The sequence below is a fragment of the Carassius gibelio genome, chromosome B21, assembly GCF_023724105.1.
Source record: "Carassius gibelio isolate Cgi1373 ecotype wild population from Czech Republic chromosome B21, carGib1.2-hapl.c, whole genome shotgun sequence".
NCBI lineage: Eukaryota > Metazoa > Chordata > Actinopteri > Cypriniformes > Cyprinidae > Carassius > Carassius gibelio.
Window position 1 is genome coordinate 17,072,630 of NC_068416.1, and position 20,588 is coordinate 17,093,217.

Here is a 20,588-nt window from a genome sequence, read left to right on the forward strand (position 1 = left end):
GTCTCTGCTTTAAAACATTTTGGTTGTTAGACATTGATTGCATGGATGGTTTATGTCCAGACTGGTGAAAAATATGTCTTACTGAATTCATTAATGCTATAAGACCATTATTGAGGCACCACTGTTATTTATTATTAGCAACCTTTTTGTTATTTATATAAGAGAATAAATCATTGTTTTGAAACTCAACATGTACAGAGGTTTTTCTTTCTTACGGTGGGTGATGGAATGCAAGAACGGCCATCCATCCAGCCTCCTTCAATAATATATGAGACACAGCTATCATTGTGTCATCCTAAACCTTTCTACTCCAGTCCACTGTATTCTTGTACATGGAGGGGAAGGTCTGTGAATTATTCAAGCGAAATCAGTTTAGATAGACTCCGCTGCCTCTTTCTCTCATTGAGCTTGTGGACTTTGGCAGTAATCATAAGCTCAGAGAGGTTGCATAATATATATTGGATATTTCTCTCTCGCTCTTTATTATTTTGGAGACAGTTATTGTGCTTTTTTGACATCTTGGTCAAGGCATTTGATATGAGAGTCATGGTACCATGGTCCACAGGGTTTTAGGGGTGCCTTATATCTGCCTGATTGTTTTATCTCTACCCCTCTACCTCCAAGGTAAGAATATCAACAATCATTTTTTATATTCTTTTCAGTGCTGTCAACTAATTATTCCAGTCTTATATTTGTAAACTGTTCCACTTGATTGGAAGTATCTGTTTGGTTGTCCAGTCTCTGACTTGTGGATTATTATTATAAAATCTTTTTTTTTGTGTTAGCATACCAACATAAGGAAAATTATTTTTCTCTTAGTCAAAAAGCGGGTAAAGAAATTCACGCAGGATGTACCCTTTGTAACTTACTCAATGCTAATAATAACTTGGAGCACTGCCTCCTTCAAAAATGTATGTGTGCTTTTCCAGGCGTAGAGATCTTGGACCCGGGGCAGGTGGTATACAGTGAGACCAAGACCAATGGCGTTGTAGGACGAGGAGTGATCTTGGAGTGTGGCCCTACTTTGCCCGATGTCTACATCTGGGGCTTTACCAAACCAGGCACAGACACCATCCGTGCCATTGTGTACAACTTTGGAAAGGGTCCTAAAATACAGAAATTAGCCAGTGACTTGGGTAATCTGACAGTAATCAGCAACAGCGCCTCTCTGTCCATTGAGAAGCTTCCTCTGGCTGCAGAAGGAGTGTATACCTGCCAGGCACTGTATGATACACTTGAAGGAGCCAAGCTGTATTACTACTATGTATTTCTGCGTGTTTTAGGTCAGTGGTAATCAAGTGATGTCTAAATACTGATCTGAACAATGGCTGACAAAGTTCAAGATTCATTTAGGTTGCCCTTGACATTCAGGGTGGTGCAGAAACCCTAAATTAGCAGAATATGTTCTTCTCAACTAGCATATGCATCAAAACTATTGTTGTATTGCTAGTTGAGTATAACTAGTTAAGTATAAGCTATAATGCTATTGGCATGAACTGTTTGATGTTACCACCTGCTAAAGTGTTCCTGTAGCTTAACTGGTAGAGCACTGCGCTAGCAAGCGCAAGGTTGGGGGTTCGATTCCCTGGGAACACATGATATGTAAAAATTGATAGCCTGAATGCACTGTTAGTCGCTTTGGATAAAAGCGTCTGCTAAATGCATAAATTTAATTTAATTTTAAATTAATAAATGTAAAGGTTATTTCCGAGAAAAGGTTCAACTGAACCAACATTAATGTTTTTATGGTTTAGGTTTGTTAGTAAAGTTAACATATATTACAACCACTCTTTCATGGTTTATCAGTAACAAGGCTCAATTTTGTAATTACTTAAACAGTGCCAGTGACCAAACCTTACATTGTGATGAGTGACTCTTCGCCAGTGGAGGGAACATCAGTGACCATGCGCTGTGGCTTGGAGAATGGCACGGGGCCGATTAATTACATATGGGAACATGAGAGCCGGGAGAGTCAGCTCACCACTGTAGCCGAGATCTATGACGACAACCAATTAAATGTCACTGATGTCAACCGAAATCACACTGGATGGTACAGGTGTATTGCCAGCAACCAGGTCAACCAGCAGCGCAGTGATCGAGTCTTGCTTGACACCATTTGTAAGAGACTCCTAAATAGCCTTTGAAATATTCAGCAAAATTTGATGCATCATATTGTTTTGGTGCGCAATTTCAAGAGGATATCCTATGTAAATATCTCTGGCTCTTTTCCAGTTGGTCCAGACCAGCCTCAGATCAATGTCTCCCCTTACTCAGTGACGGAGCGGGGTTATTCTGCCCTGGAAAGAGAGACGGTTTCTCTCCTGTGTCAAGCTTCTTCTAATCCCCCAAGTCAGTACGTCTGGTTCTACAACAACTCTCAGGTGTATGCGGGTCCCCAGTACACCATCAACAGGATCCTCCGCATGCACACGGGCCACTACGCATGCCTTGCTCAGAACACTTACCTCAACACTCGCTCCAGGAAAACCATCACCCTCACCGTCTACTGTGAGTGCTCCCACAAACCCCTGCCTGGATTCTGGTGGCCACCTTTCAACCTGCCCTTCTATAGCTTCCTCAAGTTTCCTTCTGAAATTTCTTGCATTTGCTTCCTCTTACACCTTTTCCTACACACAAACACACTCACACGAAGGGACAGACAGTTACGCAAACAAAGGTGTCAGACTTCCAGAATGGCCGATTGTGGACGTGCATCTGGAGGAAGTGAAGGACAGTTCTGAGAGCTGAAGGTATACAGCTGGTGTGATTGTTTCTGTGCTATGACAAGTCAAGAAAGGTCAGGAGGTCATAACACCTCAATCTCCCCTTCATGCCTTGAATGTACATCTATTCTTGACTTACTGGGGTACTAACAACCCCACCGATACTGTATACTTACACAGCAACACCTTCTCATGATATGACTTCAAATTTAGCTCAGTTGTAGCAGGAGTGATGTTTTCAACAGATACCAATGCATTGCTCTTGAACTTTCTAGAAGTCGACTAGCTGTTACCACTGTGTAGATAAATAATAGACACCTAATCCGACCTCTTCGTTTGGCTCAATTTCAGGAACACTTCTCTGCCTCTATCAGTTTCCTAAATTGGCCCAAATCACCTAAGATCCATTTCACTGCCCTGTGTTACACAATCGTTTTGTTCCCACAGATCCTCCAGATGGCGCTCCGACTTGCTTGATCCTACCGGTAAACAATCACACTGACCTGGCCCTCCAGTGTACCTGGGAGGGCGGGATCCCTGCAGCCTCTTTGAGATGGATCCCATATGTGTTTGGAGCAGAGAGCGAGGGACTCGCAAACATCACCAAGATTCAGAAAGGTCGGGAGACTGCAAACAACTCCATCTTCATCTGTCAAGGCTCCCACGTCGCATCGAATGAAATCAAAAGCTGCAGTGTCAGAACTTGTAAGTGTAAAACCAAGTGCACCTTGTTCACTTTGAGATCAACAAAAGGTCAATAAATAGTATCTACATTCCCTTTATCCCAGGGATGCCCTACGGTGAACCAAAGTGTTCTGCATATGCAACGCGAAACAATGAGTACCTAATGCTGTCCTGCTCCTGGGAAGGTGGGTTTCCTCGAGCACTGGTGTGGTGGGCCTCCAGCACAGGGGACATGCAAGGCACATCCGAGGAGAACGCAAACATCCTGGTTTTGCGGTCAAGTGCTACCTACAGTGGCAAAGCTTTTGTATGCCATGCAAAACATCCACTGGCTAAGGAGACCAAACAGTGTGTTTTAAAACTAGGTAAGAAAGGGTCAATCATTATTTTTGCGTCTGTAAAACAATCATTAAAAAACGGTCCTTTCTTACTGTCTTTAGAGGCACCAGTCCTAGTGACCCAGCGAAGTATGATGACCGTCTATGAGGGTAATGATGCCCAACTCACCTGTGTCTTGAGTAGAAACTACCCTGTCACAGAGATCACCTGGTTCAACAACCTAAAGCAGCATGTGAATGAGATTCCTAAGAAGTATGTGCTGGAGCAAGCTGCTGCCTGGACAAACTTAACAGTGCGCGAAACAGACAGCAACACAGACAGTGGCGATTACTGGTGTTCGGCTACCAATGCTGTCGGTGGGGCAGAGATCCCCATTATGCTGATGGTGAAGAGTAAGCAAGCTTTTATATATTAGACTTACACACTACATTGCACTTTACTGTACAAGGTAGATAGGCACAATGATGCATGCTATCTTTCTCAACTCCAGTAGCTCACTGTTTGATTATAACTGGTTTTACATATAAATGATTTACCATTTAAATTTTCAGGGTACCCAATGCCACCAAATATAAGCATCAGTAAGATCATTTACAACAGTCGTCAAAGGACTGATGTTGACCTAGAGTGGAAGCTCCAGACTGAGGGTAACCTCACCGGGTTTTTCATCGAGCGCCAGAGGCTCCCTGAACCTGTGAAGAAAAGAAACAGTGACCTTCCCTGGCAAAAACTGGCAGATCTAGACCACGATTCCCGACACTACCAAATCAACAATCTGGATCCCAATGGAGCCTATGCATTTCGTGTTACTGCCATCAACCACCGCACCATTGGAAACCCCTCGGAGATAAAGAACCCAGGTGAGAACACATACAAAACCATTGAATATCAGGGCATATCTAAACATGGATAACAATCATTTACATTAAAATACCCAAAGAAGACAGGGTATAATTTGATGCTGTTAAAAAAGGTTTTAGGATTGGAGTGTTTTTATTGTTCTTACAGTTCTCACTGTAAATCTAAAGCTGTTGTTTTTTGTTTTGTTGTCCATTCAGGTGAAAAGCACAATCAATTGCCCACTTCCATACCCACATCTCCCTTCTTTTGTTCTTTTCTTCTTACATGATCTGCCTGTTAACTTGCCCTTTGATCTTTCTTGAGGTTACTTTTCTATTCATCTTAATTCTGTACTAAAGTGCGTATAATCTTATATGCTAATGACCAAAAAACAACTAATTACCCCAAGTGTTTAAGCTTTTTCTCAAAAAACTGTAATATACAATTGTATAATATTATGTATTAAGCTCTTACGACGTCCAATTGTCATGGTAAACTATGCAATTGTGATACTGGTTTTGTGAAGCTGAAATAGATATACTGTCTTCCAGCCGACCCTCCCTTCAATGCCTACCCAGCTGTGATCGGGGCAGCCATCGGGGGCATGATCATAGCCACACTAATCACTGTACTGCTCTTCATCTATGTGGTACGGAACCGCAACAATAACCCACGTGAGTTACGCATCTTTAATGTTTCAGGAAATCAAATATAGATTGGTTAATAACTCTGTAGCATGGTTCCATGTTAATACCACTGTCACATTTTACAGGGCTTCATGACTTGATATTTGGAAGGTATGTTTACAATTGATATTTTTACCGGTATTTTTTATTATTATTATTATTATTACTTTACTACTTAAATATTATTTGTGCTTTTCAGGCAGAACAGCCAGTCTAGAGAGAACATTAACTTTCCTGAGGATGAGGGTAGTGGAACAGCGGAGGGGGAGAAAGGTGAAGGACAACCAAGCCAATCAGCTAGTACAGGTACCTCATGCCGTTGGCACTTGAGAATGCTTTTTTATTCCAACTTTTATGAAAATAAAATACTTTTTCTTGCAGTGGCACCAATGGCACTGCCAAGGCCAACCGCAACACCCACAAACCTTCCCCCAGGCGAGGAGCCAGTCAACGTAACTATTACTGTCATGGCCTCAAGCTAAAGACAAAGCTGATCACAATCATGATTACCATACACTTACTACAGGATAACACTTTGGAGATCAGAAACTTTTTCCATCATCAGTAGAAGTCAACAAAGAAGGGGAGGGGGGGATGGGGGTTGTGTTGAATGTAACTTTTTACAAATATCAATTTAAGTGTTCACTAGCAAGCACCTCCCATTTAGATTAGCTTTAGAACAGCAAATTCATTAGTTTGGTATAACTAAAATACTAGAACATTGATTATCAGCAGCAGGATTGTTATCATTTTTGCTACAATTAATTGTTCTTGTGACGTAATACAAAGTACATTTTAGCAGTCTTTTTACATCAATACACACATTACTTAAGCACCTTGGCATTCACCTTCCATGTGTCTATTTATAATGACCTAAACTGATTTCAGCTGCATCTAAATAACATGGGTTGAGATGAACCAGTCATTTAGGTAAAACTGATTGATATTTTTGAACAAATGGTCTTTATAAGCAAAACACTCTCAATGTTTTTGACCTCTCATTGTTTAATAAAATGAATGCTGAACACAACTGGATGTTAATTTGATTCTCTAGACAGTGAACTGTCCAAAGCAAGTTGCACTATGGTCACGTTACATGCTCTAAGATTTCTACACTTCCTTCTTTTTCTAATTTAAACAGCTTACTAAGCCAAACAGCATTATTAATGACAGATTTATTTACACGTTCAGAATCTCACATCTTGTCAAGGGGCAGAGATTAAACCTTATCTTCATATTAACGGAACATGAATGAACAGATAAACTTAACTCGAGAGCTTCTCCTCATTCCTTCAGATACAGATCAGAAAAACAGACATCTACAACTACAAACATATAAATCTGAACACGTTCCACGGTCATAAAACAACTTTGTGTACCTTTGTACACGTGTGAAAGCAGATTTGCATGTAAAAATGTGGACACGCATCAATTCAGAGGCAAAACCTTTTGGTTGCTAATAATGTCAGACAGCTTCTGTTTTAGTTTCAGGAATATCTTCTTAAATTCCAAACCGTCCCCCTGGAACACAAAAGAATAGTTTTGAGAAGACATTGATATGATCAAATCAGTAATATTCATAAATCAACAAATCAATCAATAATATCAACTATTCTTGATATTAGTTTTTATTTGTTTTAACAGTTAATTTAGAAGCATTAAGCAATTAATAAATGGGGTTGTTTTCACCTTTGACAATCGGAAATCTACTAAAATGCGTTCCTCCATTTCCAGGAAGTGCACTATGAAGATCAGCTTACTGTTGCGGTGATCCATTGTGGAAACTGTCGCCTATGAATCAAAAGAGCGAAAAGGAGATGAGATCAGTGCATTAACACAGTTCAAGATTCAGTGTTAAAGATTTCAAAAGCTTTAAACGGTACAACTGATTGTTTTAATTGGTCACCTGATTGGTGCAGCTCTGTTTCCATGTGTGACCCATAGCAATACAGGCATCACGGAGAGCAATGCAAGACGGTTCTGCCTTTACCGTAGTAAAGAACCTAGTCATCCTTCTCACCAACCGCTGCCACGGGCTCTGTAAAATTAAATGCACAAATATTTCACAAAAATCCATTATTTATTAAAATACATAATGGTAAGGTAAAAAATGACATATAACCTATTAGTTAAATCAAGCCAGTGCTATGGAATAAGAGCACAATTGTTTACAGAAATAACGGACATAAATAAGACAATAAATCAACATACTATCAATAATATTCATTTTATAGAACAGGTTACCTGGCTGGCTCCTGGTGTGCCCAGCAGTTGGCTGCCCAGCAACATGTGGTCAAGACAGGTAGGCTGTGAAAAGCTGACACTGACATCAGTGTGCACCGTAACCCCCTTCTCCTCCCACAATCCCTGCGGCTCAGGCTGAGAGCTGGAGATCTGCGCTCTGTCATCACTGCAGAAACACACAGGTAGTGAGTGATGGATGTGCTTCTTAGAACGTTACTGTATTTATACTGAACTATCAAGCCAGCGGTCTTATGTAGTTGTCATACTGACCTGTTTTTTCTTCTCAGCTGTGAGAGCTCAGAATCAGCCCTATGCATTTTGGATACTGGTGTGTCACTCTGGCGTTTTACTGCTGTGGTCAAACATTCAGATCCCAAAGAATCAGAAACATTCTTGAAAGACAAACATAATTAAATGAGCTGAAGTTTGAAAGCAGTACCTGATTTGAAACTTCTGCTAAACCATCTGTGCTTCTTAATTTCAGGAATGGTGATCCTGTCCTCTGGATTATGCAGTAATATCTTAGATAGCAGACCTGACAAAGAAAAGAAAACAAAGAGTTCAGAATCACAAGCGTTTTTAAACATGTTTCCGAGCATCTGTGCAGGAGTTCTTGGTGGCTTCTTCCTGATCCAAGTCAAGAGTCCACAGGTCTGGTCTAAATTAACACTGAAAGAAAACTCAAATTAAATACTGAAATATACTGCATTAAATAACCCTTAAGAAACTTACTCAGTGGTACAGCATCGATTTTCTTCCAGGGTGTGAGGTAGATTTTCTTCTCTAGCCAATCCAAATACTCCTGACAGTTTTCACTCGGTTGGTCCCATGGTAACTCTATGGAAAAATGCAGCTTCCAGCAACTGAAATCTCAACAAAGATGCAGTCTCTGACAGACACACCCAGAATACTGATGCCTTACCTCCAGCTAACATTGCAGTGAGCACGATGCCACAAGCCCAAGTGTCTGCAGGTTGTGCATGGAATGCTGAGCGTGACATCAGCTCGGGGGCAACATAGGGCAGAGTGCCACACAGACGGTTCAATGCCCGCTCCCGGCCACGATGGCGGAACATGGTGGCCAGTCCAAAATCAGAGATCTTCAGATTATCTGAGAAACAATATAAATAGGATGCATGTATGTGTATATATATAATTCTGTTACAGTTCATTATTTAGGTTTTCTACTTACTATAGTACTGTACTGTTAAATGTATATCTTTTTAATTATTATTTTTTTTTTTAATTCACATTAGTTTAATCTTATTTTTATTCCCTAGTAAAAAAGTAATATATTTAAAATATATTTAATGTTAAGCATATAATTAAAATTAATAACCATATATACGGACATAACGACTTCCTGATATAAAGATTTTAATTAAACTTTATTTGGAGTACTACTTGTGCACAATGCACATTTCTTCATATGAAGCCTAAAATGTGTTTGAATCACACTATTGATGAGGATTCAACAATCTTTGATAATATTTGTCTTTGAATGCAAGACATTTAAAGTGTACCTAAAGTATACTTGCAATAGTTCCCCTTTAACAGTCAAATATACTTTAGTATAGCTTTAGCTGGACCTCAGTACTTCCACACAATTAAAGTGCACTGCACACAAAATGAGTTGTTCCAGTTTAACAGACTTTAAGTATAACACTTTAGTATACCAAAAGTACAATTGCAGGGTATTTTTAAATGCATGAATATGTCTATGTATTTGTAATAGACATAGCATGAAATAAATGTTTTCCAAATACATTTTAGTTGATTTTGCACTAGGATTATTTATGTTTTATTAATTTATATTTATTTTTTTTTTTTTTTCACATTTTCCCCAGCAGTGACCAAAGAAGACATATCTCCTTAGATATTATTAATAACAGAATACAATTTTATGGGTGTCATAAATGTGTCTCAACTGTCACTGTTGGCTGGAACACTGCATTGACCAATCAGAAGCCAGAATCAGTTTAATAATGACATTTAACACAAGACCCATTAGATGTACCTTTATCATCAAGAAGAATATTCTCAGGCTTTATGTCACGATGTGTAATCCCAACACTGTGAAGATATTCCTGTCAGCAAGAGAGAAATCTAGTTTTACAACAAAGGTGGCTATGCAGTGAAAACCATTCACAAACACACCAGACTCAAAGAAAAATGATCTGAAAGCTGACACTTACCACACCAGCTATTAGCTGCTGAAAAAACCTGTGTGCATCTTTTTCTGGCATCCCTACGTCTGGCTCTGTCAGAATCGGAAACAAATTACATTTTGAGTAGAAGCTTTCATATTTGCTTGCCACAAATATTTAGACCCCACCAGATCTACATTATACTGGACAAAGAAGTTAATAAAAATAAGATCTCCTAATCTATGTTTAGCTCACCGATTCGGTCAAAGAGCTCTCCTCCACTACAGTACTCCAGGAAGATGTACTGTGTCGTCCCCTCACTCCTGTGCCCAAAGAAACGCACAATGTTTGGGTGTGAAAGCATCTTGCATATGCAAACCTCCTTCTTCACATTCTCTACACAATCCTTGGCTTTTGCCATGTCCACAACTTTCACCGCCACTGCCTCTTCTGTCTTCTTGTTGACCAGCAGTCGCACCCTACAATAATTTGAAGAATATTAATATATTTTTAGACTAACGAATCAGGATGAGACTAATAAAAAGGACACTTACTCTCCGTAGGCCCCCTCTCCAAGGGTCTGCACCACATCCCAGTCTTTAACAAAAGGCACAGCCATGATCGGATCTGTGGACACAAGTCAGAACATCCTTGAAAACTAGTAGCAGAAAGAAGCAGTAACGTTATTTGTGGATAAAAAAAAGATCACACAAAGCCTAAAACACTTGCACAGAATATATTAGTTTTGAGTAACTGACATGCTAAATAAAACCAGGTAACGTTACTTAGGTGAAACGTCAAAGCCGATAACCATGGGCTATCCAATGTCCAAATCAAATAAACATACCTTACGTGTCACTTATATCAGTGTTGAAGCTGTCTCATTTGATGCAGGTTGTTTGTTTATTCTGCTGGTATATTTAAACACACCCGTTAAGTGTCTAGACAGAAATGTTCGTATTTATATTAGAGAGTCCGTCCAAACTTTGGCGCGTTCTGGAGACGTGACGTCACAGGAAACGCTTGGAGGAGAGAAACTTTAAAATAAAAGCTTAAATCAGCAGCAAGTTTACAAATAAGGGGAAATGTTTCGTATTAACTGGAGAATTTCATGTTATCATTTTCGTGTTTGTTTTGTTTGAATTGTATTGTAAAGTTGCTCAGTAACAAAGACAACCAAAACCATAAACAAATGAAATGTCATAGCAGATATATAGACTAAATATGAATGTGAGCTAGATATGTTATTTTATGTGTTCCTGCGCTTTTTATTATAGTTTGTAAAGAATATTGGTTAGGGTTAGATGTGTAAATGTTTGATTGTTTGGGTTTTTATTATTTACCTGTCGTACAAGCAACAAAAAGTCACATTAGGTCTAAAGTCGGGCTTTTATTTTGTACAGTTTGAAACGCTTGAAAACTATACAAAATAAAAGCTCGCGTGTCACGGTCCATCAAGGGAAATACATTCACAGTCATAAGATTATTGCACTTTTTGTGATACGACATTTAATTTGAAAGAATTTAAAGATTTTCAAGCATAATTACTAGTTGTCTTAATTCACCATCGATAGTATCACATAACAGGAGCTGAAAACAATAGGAGTTCGCCTGTCGTTGTTATGGCAACATCAGGTCAGTTCCGTAAACACAACTGTGCAGTTGGAGGGTAATTTCTAAAGCTAGCTAAGGTTAGTAGAAGTAGTAGCAATAAGTAGTGTTAGTAGTAGTAGTAGTAGTATACCAACATTTCTGACCCAATTTTAACTAAAATGGACGAAAAACTGCCAAAAAAAATCCCTTAGACTTATCCTAATGAATGTTGTTCAGTTGCTTTGACGCAATGTATTTTGTTTAAAGCGCTATATAAATAAAGGTGACTTGACTTGACATGGAAAGGTTTCTTTCTTTCTTTCTTTCTTTCTTTCTTTCTTTCTTTCTTTCTTTCTTTCTTTAACGTAAAGTTAATCTTACAAACTTTTCAGTCTAGATCCCTTTTAGTCTCTTTTATAATATTTGTAGTTATGTTAATGAAAGGTATTGTAAATGTAAGTACTGCTTTAATGTAGAAATTTAATAATGTACAGTAGATACATTTACATTTACATTACATTTTTATTTTGTCATTTAGCAGAGGCTTTTATCCAAAGCGACTTACAAATAATGACAGAAGCAATCAAAAACAACAAAAGAGCAATGATATATAAGTGCAGTGCACGTAGAAAGGGCTTTTAAGTAATATAATAAAAAGAAAACATAGAATAGAAAGAGAATAGAGCAAGCTAGTGTTAGAGGTCTTTTTTATAACTGTATAATAAATAAAAAGAAAATAGATAGAATACAAAAAGATTAGAAAGGTAGACTTTTTTTTAAAGAATAGAATTAGAATAGTGAGTGCTATATATATATATATATATATATATATATATATATATATATATATATATATATATATATATATATATATATATATATATATATATATATTAAACTCATATATGTGCATTTCAGAGAACAAAGCCGGCTTTCTCCAAAGACGTAGTTGAGCTCTCTCTGTGGAGGAGGAAACAGGAGGCCATAGGGAAAGAATTGCTGGAGTCCACAAAGAATCAGAGCTCCTGTGATGTGAGAATGCGACGGGAAAGGAACACACAGTGGTGGATGGTGTCGGCCACTATTAGCAGACATCTGCAGGAAGCAAGAGAGTAGTACCAGATAGACAATGATGAAAGGAGGAGAAGGTTTGAATGGAATTATTAAGAATGTATTATTAAGAAATCATCTCATTGTATAGTGTAATGACCTGGCTCTTTTTGACAGGCTTCGTGAGCTGCTAGAGTCAGAGGAGAGGGAACTCTTCAGGGAGATGGAGGCAAAAAAGGAGACAGTGTTGGAGAGGCAAGCTAAGATGCTTGAAAGAGCCAAGAGTCTGTAAGATAGAATTGAGAGTGAGAGACAGACTTGTTGCTGAGAAACTCGATCAGCTCTTTAGGTAGAAGACCTTACTTTTAAGTTGAATGAACTTTAAATCAATCTACAAGATGTTCCATCTTCCTGTGTTTTAGAAAGCAAAGTGAGGAGCTTTGTGCCGTGCAGGTGAGGTGCAGAGAGGATGAGGTTTGCACTGAATGTGCTGCTCAGATCCGTAATAAGGAAGAAGTGCAACGGATGCAACTAGAGGAAGACAGAGTGTTTGGGATGAGCAGAGAATACAGGCCAAGCAGCTGAAGCAAGAGGAGGCCCAGTTACTGGTATTTATCATATTATTCAATAGGATGAATCAATCAAATCAAGCCACAGTTGTTATTAGGGATGCACAATATGTCTGTACCATATCGGTTATTGGCCAATTCTTTTATTTATTTTTTATTATTGAACTGTATCATTTCAGGCATGCTCATTTCCCTATCTATCTATCTATCTATCTATCTATCTATCTATCTATCTATCTATCTATCTATCTATCTATCTATCTATCTATCTATCTATCTATCTATCTATCTATCTATCTATCTATCTATCTATCTATCTATCTATCTATCTACCTATCTATCTATATTTGTGTGTGTGTATACATTATATACTTTTATAATATTTGTATATATCGTATACTTATATAACATTTGTATATTTATATATGCTGTAGCTGTATATATATATATATATATATATATATATATATATATATATAGTTTTTTTTTGTTTGAAATAAATGCAGCCATGGTGAGAATCAAATAATTTAAGAAACGATCTACAAACTGATATAAAATATATATCATGATGTTGATCTTTTTCTCTTTAGTGAATGAGAATATGCTGAAACAGGCCGAGCCTTTCAAAGAGAGAGAGGAGCTCGACAGAATCCTTGTAGAGAACAAATTGCTGGATGAAGAAGAAAAGACTCGGTAGGTTCCTGTCTGTCAGAGTTGTTCAACTGAATCATACCTATACCAAAACATACAAAAAATTATATTTTGTTTCCTAAATTTCCAGTTTCAGGGAGACTACTCAAGAGTATAAGGCTGATTTGTTGGCTCAGATGCTGCACCGCCAGCGCATTCATGAAGCAGAACAAGCTGAGGAAGAACAAGAGTTCCAGAGGGGTCTGTGGTACCAGGAGCAGTACAATAAGAAGATCCAGGACATCCTCTCAAGGCCAATATCTGGCACCATAGCAGTTCACCCCTTCAGGATATACTGTGCTATAGTTGGTATTTAGACCTAAATACAAGTCTGACTGGATTAACTTCTTTTGAGGTAGATATTTGCATTTTTTAAAAAATAATTATTTAAAGAAAGCTTTTATAATTCCTCTTTCTGCAAATCAAAGTCCTCTTTCTGCAAATCAGTCAGACATCCTTATACAACGACGCCTTATATAACACCAGGCATTTTAAAAACAATGGGAAACTGTCCAGGGTTGCTATGAAACATGTACAGTACATACAGTAGTATCAGACGAGGTCAAAAGGTTAAGGTTCAGAAATGACAATTAACATGCAGATTATTTCCATAATGATTTAGCAACAAGGTTTTAGACCAATAAGCTCCTGGGTTAAATGATTAGTGGGTGGAAAACTTTTGACTCTGTAAATTCCACGACAGCTCGTATATGTTGAAGAAGTTAGTCAACACCCAATACCTTACCTAGGAGTGGTATGGGTGTGGAACAATTGGTCTGATGTCATTTTTGTCTATTTTCTTTCTCACCAGGCTGTTCAGACAGGTTTGACTTTTACTCAAGCCAGTTTGGGACTACAAAGTACTCTATACAATCTTTTTAAGCATAACATGAGGAATATTCAACTTCTGAATAATTCAGAGCTCTGATGATCCTTGCGTCTGTGGATATTGGTACAATTTCTAAAAGAAGATGCGGGAACATGAACTTTATGTCAAGGTAGGTCAGGCATTGCTACTCTTTACATCTAAACATACCTGGCAATAAAGCTTATTCTGATTCTGATTCTTTCATTTTAGATTTCCACAGCACATTGATTACAGTATGTGGTCTACTGATAGTTACAGGTTACAGCTTTATGAATAAATACATTAAGCTAAACACGTTCATGCATTTGTTAATGTATTTTGTTCTGACCTTATTCAGGATGTGAACAGTACTGAGGCTTTTCTTATTTTGAATGTATGTTTCATCCTGTGGTTTACTCGTGGCTTGTGTCCACTCTGCATTTTACAGATAAGTGTAGAGAGGCCGTTGTGTTGCTCTGCTTTGTGTCTTTGATTAATGATGCAGATACTGAGCATACACAGTCCACATTATCTGATTATTCAAGACAGCTTCTGCTCTCAGATATTTCTGAGAAACACAAGAAAGGACATGGGTATAGAGAGTCTTGTGTTCAAAATCACATTGTATGAAATGGACCAAATTAGTTATGAAATCTTGGTGAAATTATGTGTTTCTGTGTAGTGTATTTAATAGCTTATACTGTGTATGACTATGTAGACTATTTAAAAAAAGTAAATTAAAGTAAGAATAATTTAATGTGGTAAACAATCATGTAATCTAAAATGCTCTCAGTTGACTGGTAAAAAACGCACTGCATTCATTGTATATATGTGTGTGTGTGTGTGTGGATATATATTGTCTGGATCTCATAAGCCATTCAAATATTATACATATAAAGGTAAATAAGACTGCAGTTAATATATATTTTTTTTACTTGGAACTGTCATTTTCTAGAAGAAACAATTTTTGATTTAAAAATAATTAAGTATTTTTACTTTTAACATTTTTGTTTGGTCTAAAGGTAAATATGTATGGAATAACTGTTCAGATAAAAGAAAAGTCTCTAAAAATATTACATTATTAGAAAAAAAAAGATATTGTTATTTCTTAAAAAAAAAAAATAAGCAGCTACTTTACATTTAAATTTGCATTTAGTCAATTAGCAGATGCTTTTATCCAAAGTGACTTACAAATGAGGACCAACAGTAACAATTTATCATAAGACCCAGCTATCAATATTCACAGTACACAATGGCAAGTTCTCAGTGTAAGCTAGTGGTGCAGAAGTGCAATACAGAAAAAAGAAAAACAAGGGGGGAAATATTGGATTTATTATAGTAATCGCTTTGTTTATTATTTTGGTTTGTTTTGAAATATTAGTAAAAAAAAACATTTTGTTGTCATATGACAAGTAAACTAGATACTTTAAGGCCCTAATCTTTTTCTTTTCCAATGAGTTTGTAGAGTGTTCTCGAGTCTTGTGTTCTTTTTTTTTACCTTTAGACATCATTTGTCATTCACACACATAGGTATATTTACATCTCATTTACAGTTATGAGACGAATGCTTGTAGCTTTGCATCTCTCCTCATTTGGTGTACATTTAAATGTAAACGACACTTTTACAAAAGCAAACGCTTAAAAATGCTCTAGTAATATTTTCTTAAACAAGCGGACGGTCTTTAACCTTCACTTGGCATTACCACGACGTTCTCATTTCCGTCAACATGTGATTTTGTAGTGCAGTGCTGTACTTGGCCGGAGGGTGTCGCTGTAGACACACTGAATTGCGCCATTGATACATGAGCCTCTCTGCCTCTGCGGTCATGTCAGTCAGCATGATAGAGTCCATGGAGAAGGGAAGAAGGGAGGGAAGCAACTCCACTCCTGCTTTTTGACAATTACATATTTTTTTCTCACATGTAACCAGTACCTTTGATTCATTATTATGACTCAGTGATTAGTCGTGGCCATCGCTTAATTGAACTTGATTTTTAATATGTGAAGGATGAGATGAAAGGGGCTTGTCCAACTCAACTTCTGTCATGGGGACAGACAGACACCTGCCGTGATCAGGCGCGGCTAACGCGCTAATATTAGCCGTCAGGGGGAGTTCAAAAGTACAAACCAGCTCGACAGAACGACATGGAGTGGTGACAGGACACAGAAAACCTGGATTATAAAACTTGTTGGGAATATCATCGTATTCAAACAGAGATATTTTACCTGTAACTCGTTTAGGTGGGAGCTGCTCTATTGGGATCATGTCTGTGACTGAACTCTACTCTCGGGTGAGTGGTTTGGATCAGTTTTATTTCACCATGAAATAACTAAAAAAATAGTTAATAATATAAGACAGGTGAAACAGTAATAATTAATTTACTGTGTGAGGCAACGTTAAACAACGCGAAACGCCTTCACCAATCTTAAATCCTCGATTAATGTAACGTTAGCATGACTAACATTGAAATCTTGTAATTATACAATCCCACAAAGGGAAATATTTAATTATTTGACGCCCTGCAATTCTGCTTAACTGCCTTTAACTTCCTATAAAACACGGGGAAGTCTCTCGGACAGGTGTGTGTTTCTGTTGGTTTAGATCTGTCGTAGTTTCGGAGTTCGCTGTGTTTCGAAAACCATTGGAGCTCCCTATCTAGACAGCATCTTTGAGCGCGTTCAAATGCGTCTTTGTTGCCAAATAATGCTGTCTATATAGACAACTCACTGGGATGACGAGCTCTTCCTCTTTTGAGGACTTTAGTGACTCTAATAGTTAATATTTATATTAATATGCGGCTAAAGGAAAGATGTTTGTTTACGTTTAAGGTGTAACGTTATCTGTCAAACCAGCATAAGCAGTAAACTGTTTATTGGATATTAATGTACTGTAAATTATTTTCATAGATAAACTGTTTGGCAATATTATGTAACATTTGTTGGTTGAAGGTGAGGAATTGAATTTATAATTTGATATTTAAATATTGTAGTTTTTTTTTTTTTTTTTTTTGTTCTGCATGTTGTAATTTATTCTCAGGGTTCCCAGAGGTAGGAAAAGTTATTATGAAAATCTACTTTTTTTATGACTGTGTATGCCTATAAAATATCTTCTCATATAGGAAATGGTATAAACGACTGGAAAAAGCAATATAAACTTAGCAGTTATGCCTTGTTATTCCACAAATATGAACTGATATTTGTTTATTTGTATTATAATATTTTGACCTCATAGAAATATATTTAACAGTGGGAAATCTAGATGTAAATATGATTTTACAGATTAGGAGTAACGTTGGTATAGCCTTATGTTTATGTTCACATACCAATGCTGAAGGTGACTCAGTCATTCCAAGTTGTTTGGGCTTGTATGAAAAATGAATTTATTTATTTTTCTCCAGTCTACAGCCGTGGAAAGACTCTTCAGTTCAGTCCGGTTTTCTCACAGAGTCATCATAAGGGTGGATTCATATTACCTCATTTCAGTCCCTTATTTTGGCCTTTGTGTTCTGGTATTGTTCAGATACTCTTTTGCCCTAAAAGATTTCCACAGCTTTCAGGTCGTATTATTAACTTGTGTGCTGTTATCTCAATGAGCATAAAAAGGCCAAGCCAGTGATGTCACCATAACCACCCTGACACCCACATGTGTCGTTGATTACATTGAGAACAAATACTATTGAATGGACTGCCAGGCTTTTTTCCAGTGAACTTTAGGCCACTGGTTCATAGATAGATACAGTAGGGGATAGATACAGTAGTCAGGCATGATCCTTGTTTAACTGGATTTTTTTTAGACACCCAAAGTCATCTGTGGCAACCCCCTCTTTCTCATCTCCTAATTAATCTTAATAATCTGCCTCCTTTTTATTGCCCATGTAGTCTGTTTTTTGGAGCTTTGTGTATTTACTTGGTTATTTCTCTTAGAAAGAGGATTATTTTGGGGCACAATGCACCCCTCCCAAAGTTTCGACCCCCCTCCTTCGTAGGAGGTTAAATTCAATTGACCCCAAAACAACCTAGATTTGTTGGGATGGACAAAAAGAGTCATTAGCCCCAAGTAGACTCTGTTGTGCTGTTTTTAAACGAAAATAACATTTTTCTATATTTGTTCTCTGTGCTTTTTGTTGTACTCTATGGTCTTCTGTTCCTGTTACTGCATCTCCTTGATTAAACCGTATGTTACGTCACTGTTGAGGTCTCTCAGTGCTTCTGGGCAGGTAAACAAGTCTTGTGCAGGTCCAGGGGGAGTGGAGCATGGGCTGGATGTGAGATCACACTCCGTTCACTCATGGCTCGGTTAATGCCACTGCTAAAGTAACTGATGCAGAAACAACAGTCTCTATGAGAGCTCTAGAGAGAAATCTGAAATAAGCACTACAGCTTTTATTGTAATCTTCATGCACCTTTTTGTGTACCTTTCTGAGTCCCAGTATAACATAATTTGAATTATGGCAGGTTTAAAAATGGTTTATGACCAATTTTAGTTTTAACATCCCTGGCTCCATCAGCACCAAAAGTTTTATGATTAACCCAGTGTAATAGGCTACGGGTCGATATTGCTTAAATATTGAAAAAATAAAATTTCTGTCAAGACATTCTTCAGTATTTTGACAATATTTAATATATAACAATATTTTATATAGTTAAAAATATATAGGGGTAAATCTTTTTTGAATAAACCATTAATTTACTTCAACCAAAAAGATGGTTAGAATATTACAACGTGTATATATGTATATATGTATATGTATATATATATATATATATATATATATATATATATATATATATATATATATATATATATATATATATATATATATATATATATATATATATATATATAGTAAATACAAATAATCAAGGCATGCTATACACTGAATAAACACAAGAAAGAATAATATGAAATCATTTTATTTAAATGCATATGATTTTTTAAAATAATAAATCTAAATGTGAATATTATCTAATAATATGAATGATATATTTTTGTTAAATTCTAAACATACTAAAGCAAAATTGTAAAAACATATGTATTGTCAATGTGCATGATACATCTCTCATAATGCAATACATCTCTAAATGCATTTACCTTCATGCATTTGGCAGGTGCTTTTGTCAGGGGAGTAAGGTGAGTAACATTGCATTCAAGGTGCACACATTATCAGATCTTGCTATCCCTGAGATTCGAACTCATGACCTGTTGTTGCTAGCGGTGTGCTCTACTGTTTGAGCTTCAGCGAGGCAATGCAGTATAGCCTCCCAATTAGTTTTTATTATGTCTTTATACAGAATTGGGAAAAGGAGTGCAATGAAACCTTTATTGAGAGCACCTGCTCTCCTCCTATTACGTTTCATTGATTTAACCGGAAATCTCCTAGGGCAGCTCACCTGTTAACCCCTGCAACAAATCCTCATTCCTGATCCAGCACAATCAGACACTTGTGTCAGATTTCACAGAGATTCAGACAATCGGCCAGTTATTCCTAGACAGTGGACAAAGAGGTTGAAAAGAAAAGTGTAACGCATTCTCCAGGAAACCCCTGACCTTTCCCTGTAGGGCTTCTGTGAGTGTGCTGCCAGTGATCACAGTGTGGCTAGAGAGACACTATCCCTTTACCCTTTAGCCTAAAGGGAAAGTCTGGAGAACCCATTGAAACCTGAGACCTCCTGATATTGATCATTCCCAAACAGAAATATACAGAAATATACTAGGGATCTAAGAAAAGATGATTTATTTCTAGTAATTACTGTTATTCATAAATGTGAATAAATGATTTTAGTTTTCCATTCAAGCTGTCTTTGAAACCAACATGAATTCACAGATTTAATGCCAAATATGCCAAAAGCACACACACACAAAAAAAATTGTCTTCAGAATTTTTCTTCAAAATGTAATTTCTAATTTTGAATGACATTAGCATTCAAACGTTCAACTGTAAGTTCTGAGCTCGGAAATTCTCTTATGGTGAACAAATCTGCAGTTACAGTATGTTATCAAAAATACAGTAAAAGCTGTAATATTGTGAAATATTAAATTTGTATTTGTTCCTACTCCAATATCTTCTCAAGTGTAATTTATTTATTGAATTTTCAGCAGGCATAACTTCAGTCTTCAGTGTCACATAATTCTCTAGAAATCATTGTAAAATGCTGATTTGATGCTCAGGAAACAT

The 20,588-nt window shown here is 37.1% G+C and overlaps 3 protein-coding genes and 1 pseudogene across 7 annotated transcripts in view; 3 read left to right on the top strand and 1 right to left on the bottom strand.

Moving 5' to 3' along the window:
• The first annotated feature begins 554 nt into the window (after positions 1-554).
• Positions 555-5,787, top strand: LOC127985383 (V-set and immunoglobulin domain-containing protein 10-like 2). The gene is made up of 12 exons (XM_052587380.1): positions 555-624; positions 930-1,283; positions 1,840-2,118; positions 2,233-2,508; positions 3,171-3,428; positions 3,512-3,772; positions 3,848-4,138; positions 4,298-4,606; positions 5,138-5,260; positions 5,359-5,383; positions 5,472-5,578; positions 5,654-5,787. Exons 1-12 carry the CDS (start codon positions 555-557, stop codon positions 5,752-5,754), a joined length of 2,454 nt encoding a protein of 817 aa, XP_052443340.1. The 3' UTR covers positions 5,755-5,787.
• A 645-nt stretch (positions 5,788-6,432) lies between these two features.
• LOC127985384 (serine/threonine-protein kinase Chk1) lies at positions 6,433-10,678 on the bottom strand. 3 transcript variants are annotated; one of them, XM_052587382.1, is made up of 13 exons: positions 10,516-10,678; positions 10,218-10,290; positions 9,919-10,142; positions 9,712-9,776; positions 9,534-9,603; positions 8,439-8,627; positions 8,249-8,353; positions 7,956-8,051; positions 7,787-7,868; positions 7,517-7,682; positions 7,179-7,310; positions 6,962-7,063; positions 6,433-6,793 (listed from the first exon to the last, which is right to left on the bottom strand). In XM_052587382.1, the coding sequence occupies exons 2-13, from the start codon at positions 10,280-10,282 to the stop codon at positions 6,701-6,703; spliced, it is 1,389 nt and encodes a 462-aa protein (XP_052443342.1). In that variant the 5' UTR covers positions 10,283-10,290; positions 10,516-10,678; the 3' UTR covers positions 6,433-6,700. The 3 variants fall into 3 exon arrangements, with proteins under 3 accessions (XP_052443342.1, XP_052443343.1, XP_052443341.1); XM_052587383.1 differs by having other exon boundaries at positions 7,787-7,865; positions 10,511-10,678; XM_052587381.1 differs by having other exon boundaries at positions 10,511-10,678.
• A 607-nt stretch (positions 10,679-11,285) lies between these two features.
• LOC127985587 (cilia- and flagella-associated protein 53-like) lies at positions 11,286-12,898 on the top strand (annotated as a pseudogene).
• Positions 12,899-14,370: 1,472 nt separating this feature from the next.
• LOC127986105 (unconventional myosin-Vb) overlaps positions 14,371-20,588 on the top strand; it is a 54,633-nt gene continuing 48,415 nt past the window's right edge. The window contains exon 1 of one of the 3 annotated variants that reach the window (XM_052588322.1): positions 14,371-14,563. In XM_052588322.1, the coding sequence (XP_052444282.1) occupies positions 14,537-14,563 (27 nt within the window). In that variant the 5' untranslated portion in view covers positions 14,371-14,536. Of the gene's footprint in view, positions 14,564-16,242; positions 16,704-20,588 lie in introns of those variants that run through there. The other 2 variants (XM_052588323.1, XM_052588321.1) reach the window with 2 other exon arrangements.

Bases quoted from the DNA above. Each gene is read 5' to 3' on its own strand.
- LOC127985384 (XM_052587382.1), bottom strand. From the start codon at position 10,282: ATGGCTGTGCCTTTTGTTAAAGACTGGGATGTGGTGCAGACCCTTGGA. The intron at 10,143-10,217 runs GTAAGTGTCCTT...AAATTATTGTAG, and splicing joins GGAGAGGGGGCCTACGGAGA to GGTGCGACTGCTGGTCAACA. The intron at 8,354-8,438 runs GTAAGGCATCAG...ATTTTTCCATAG, and splicing joins CACTGCAATGTTAGCTGGAG to AGTTACCATGGGACCAACCG.
- LOC127985383 (XM_052587380.1), top strand. From the start codon at position 555: ATGGTCCACAGGGTTTTAGGGGTGCCTTATATCTGCCTGATTGTTTTA. The intron at 625-929 runs GTAAGAATATCA...GTGCTTTTCCAG, and splicing joins TCTACCCCTCTACCTCCAAG to GCGTAGAGATCTTGGACCCG. The intron at 3,773-3,847 runs GTAAGAAAGGGT...TACTGTCTTTAG, and splicing joins ACAGTGTGTTTTAAAACTAG to AGGCACCAGTCCTAGTGACC.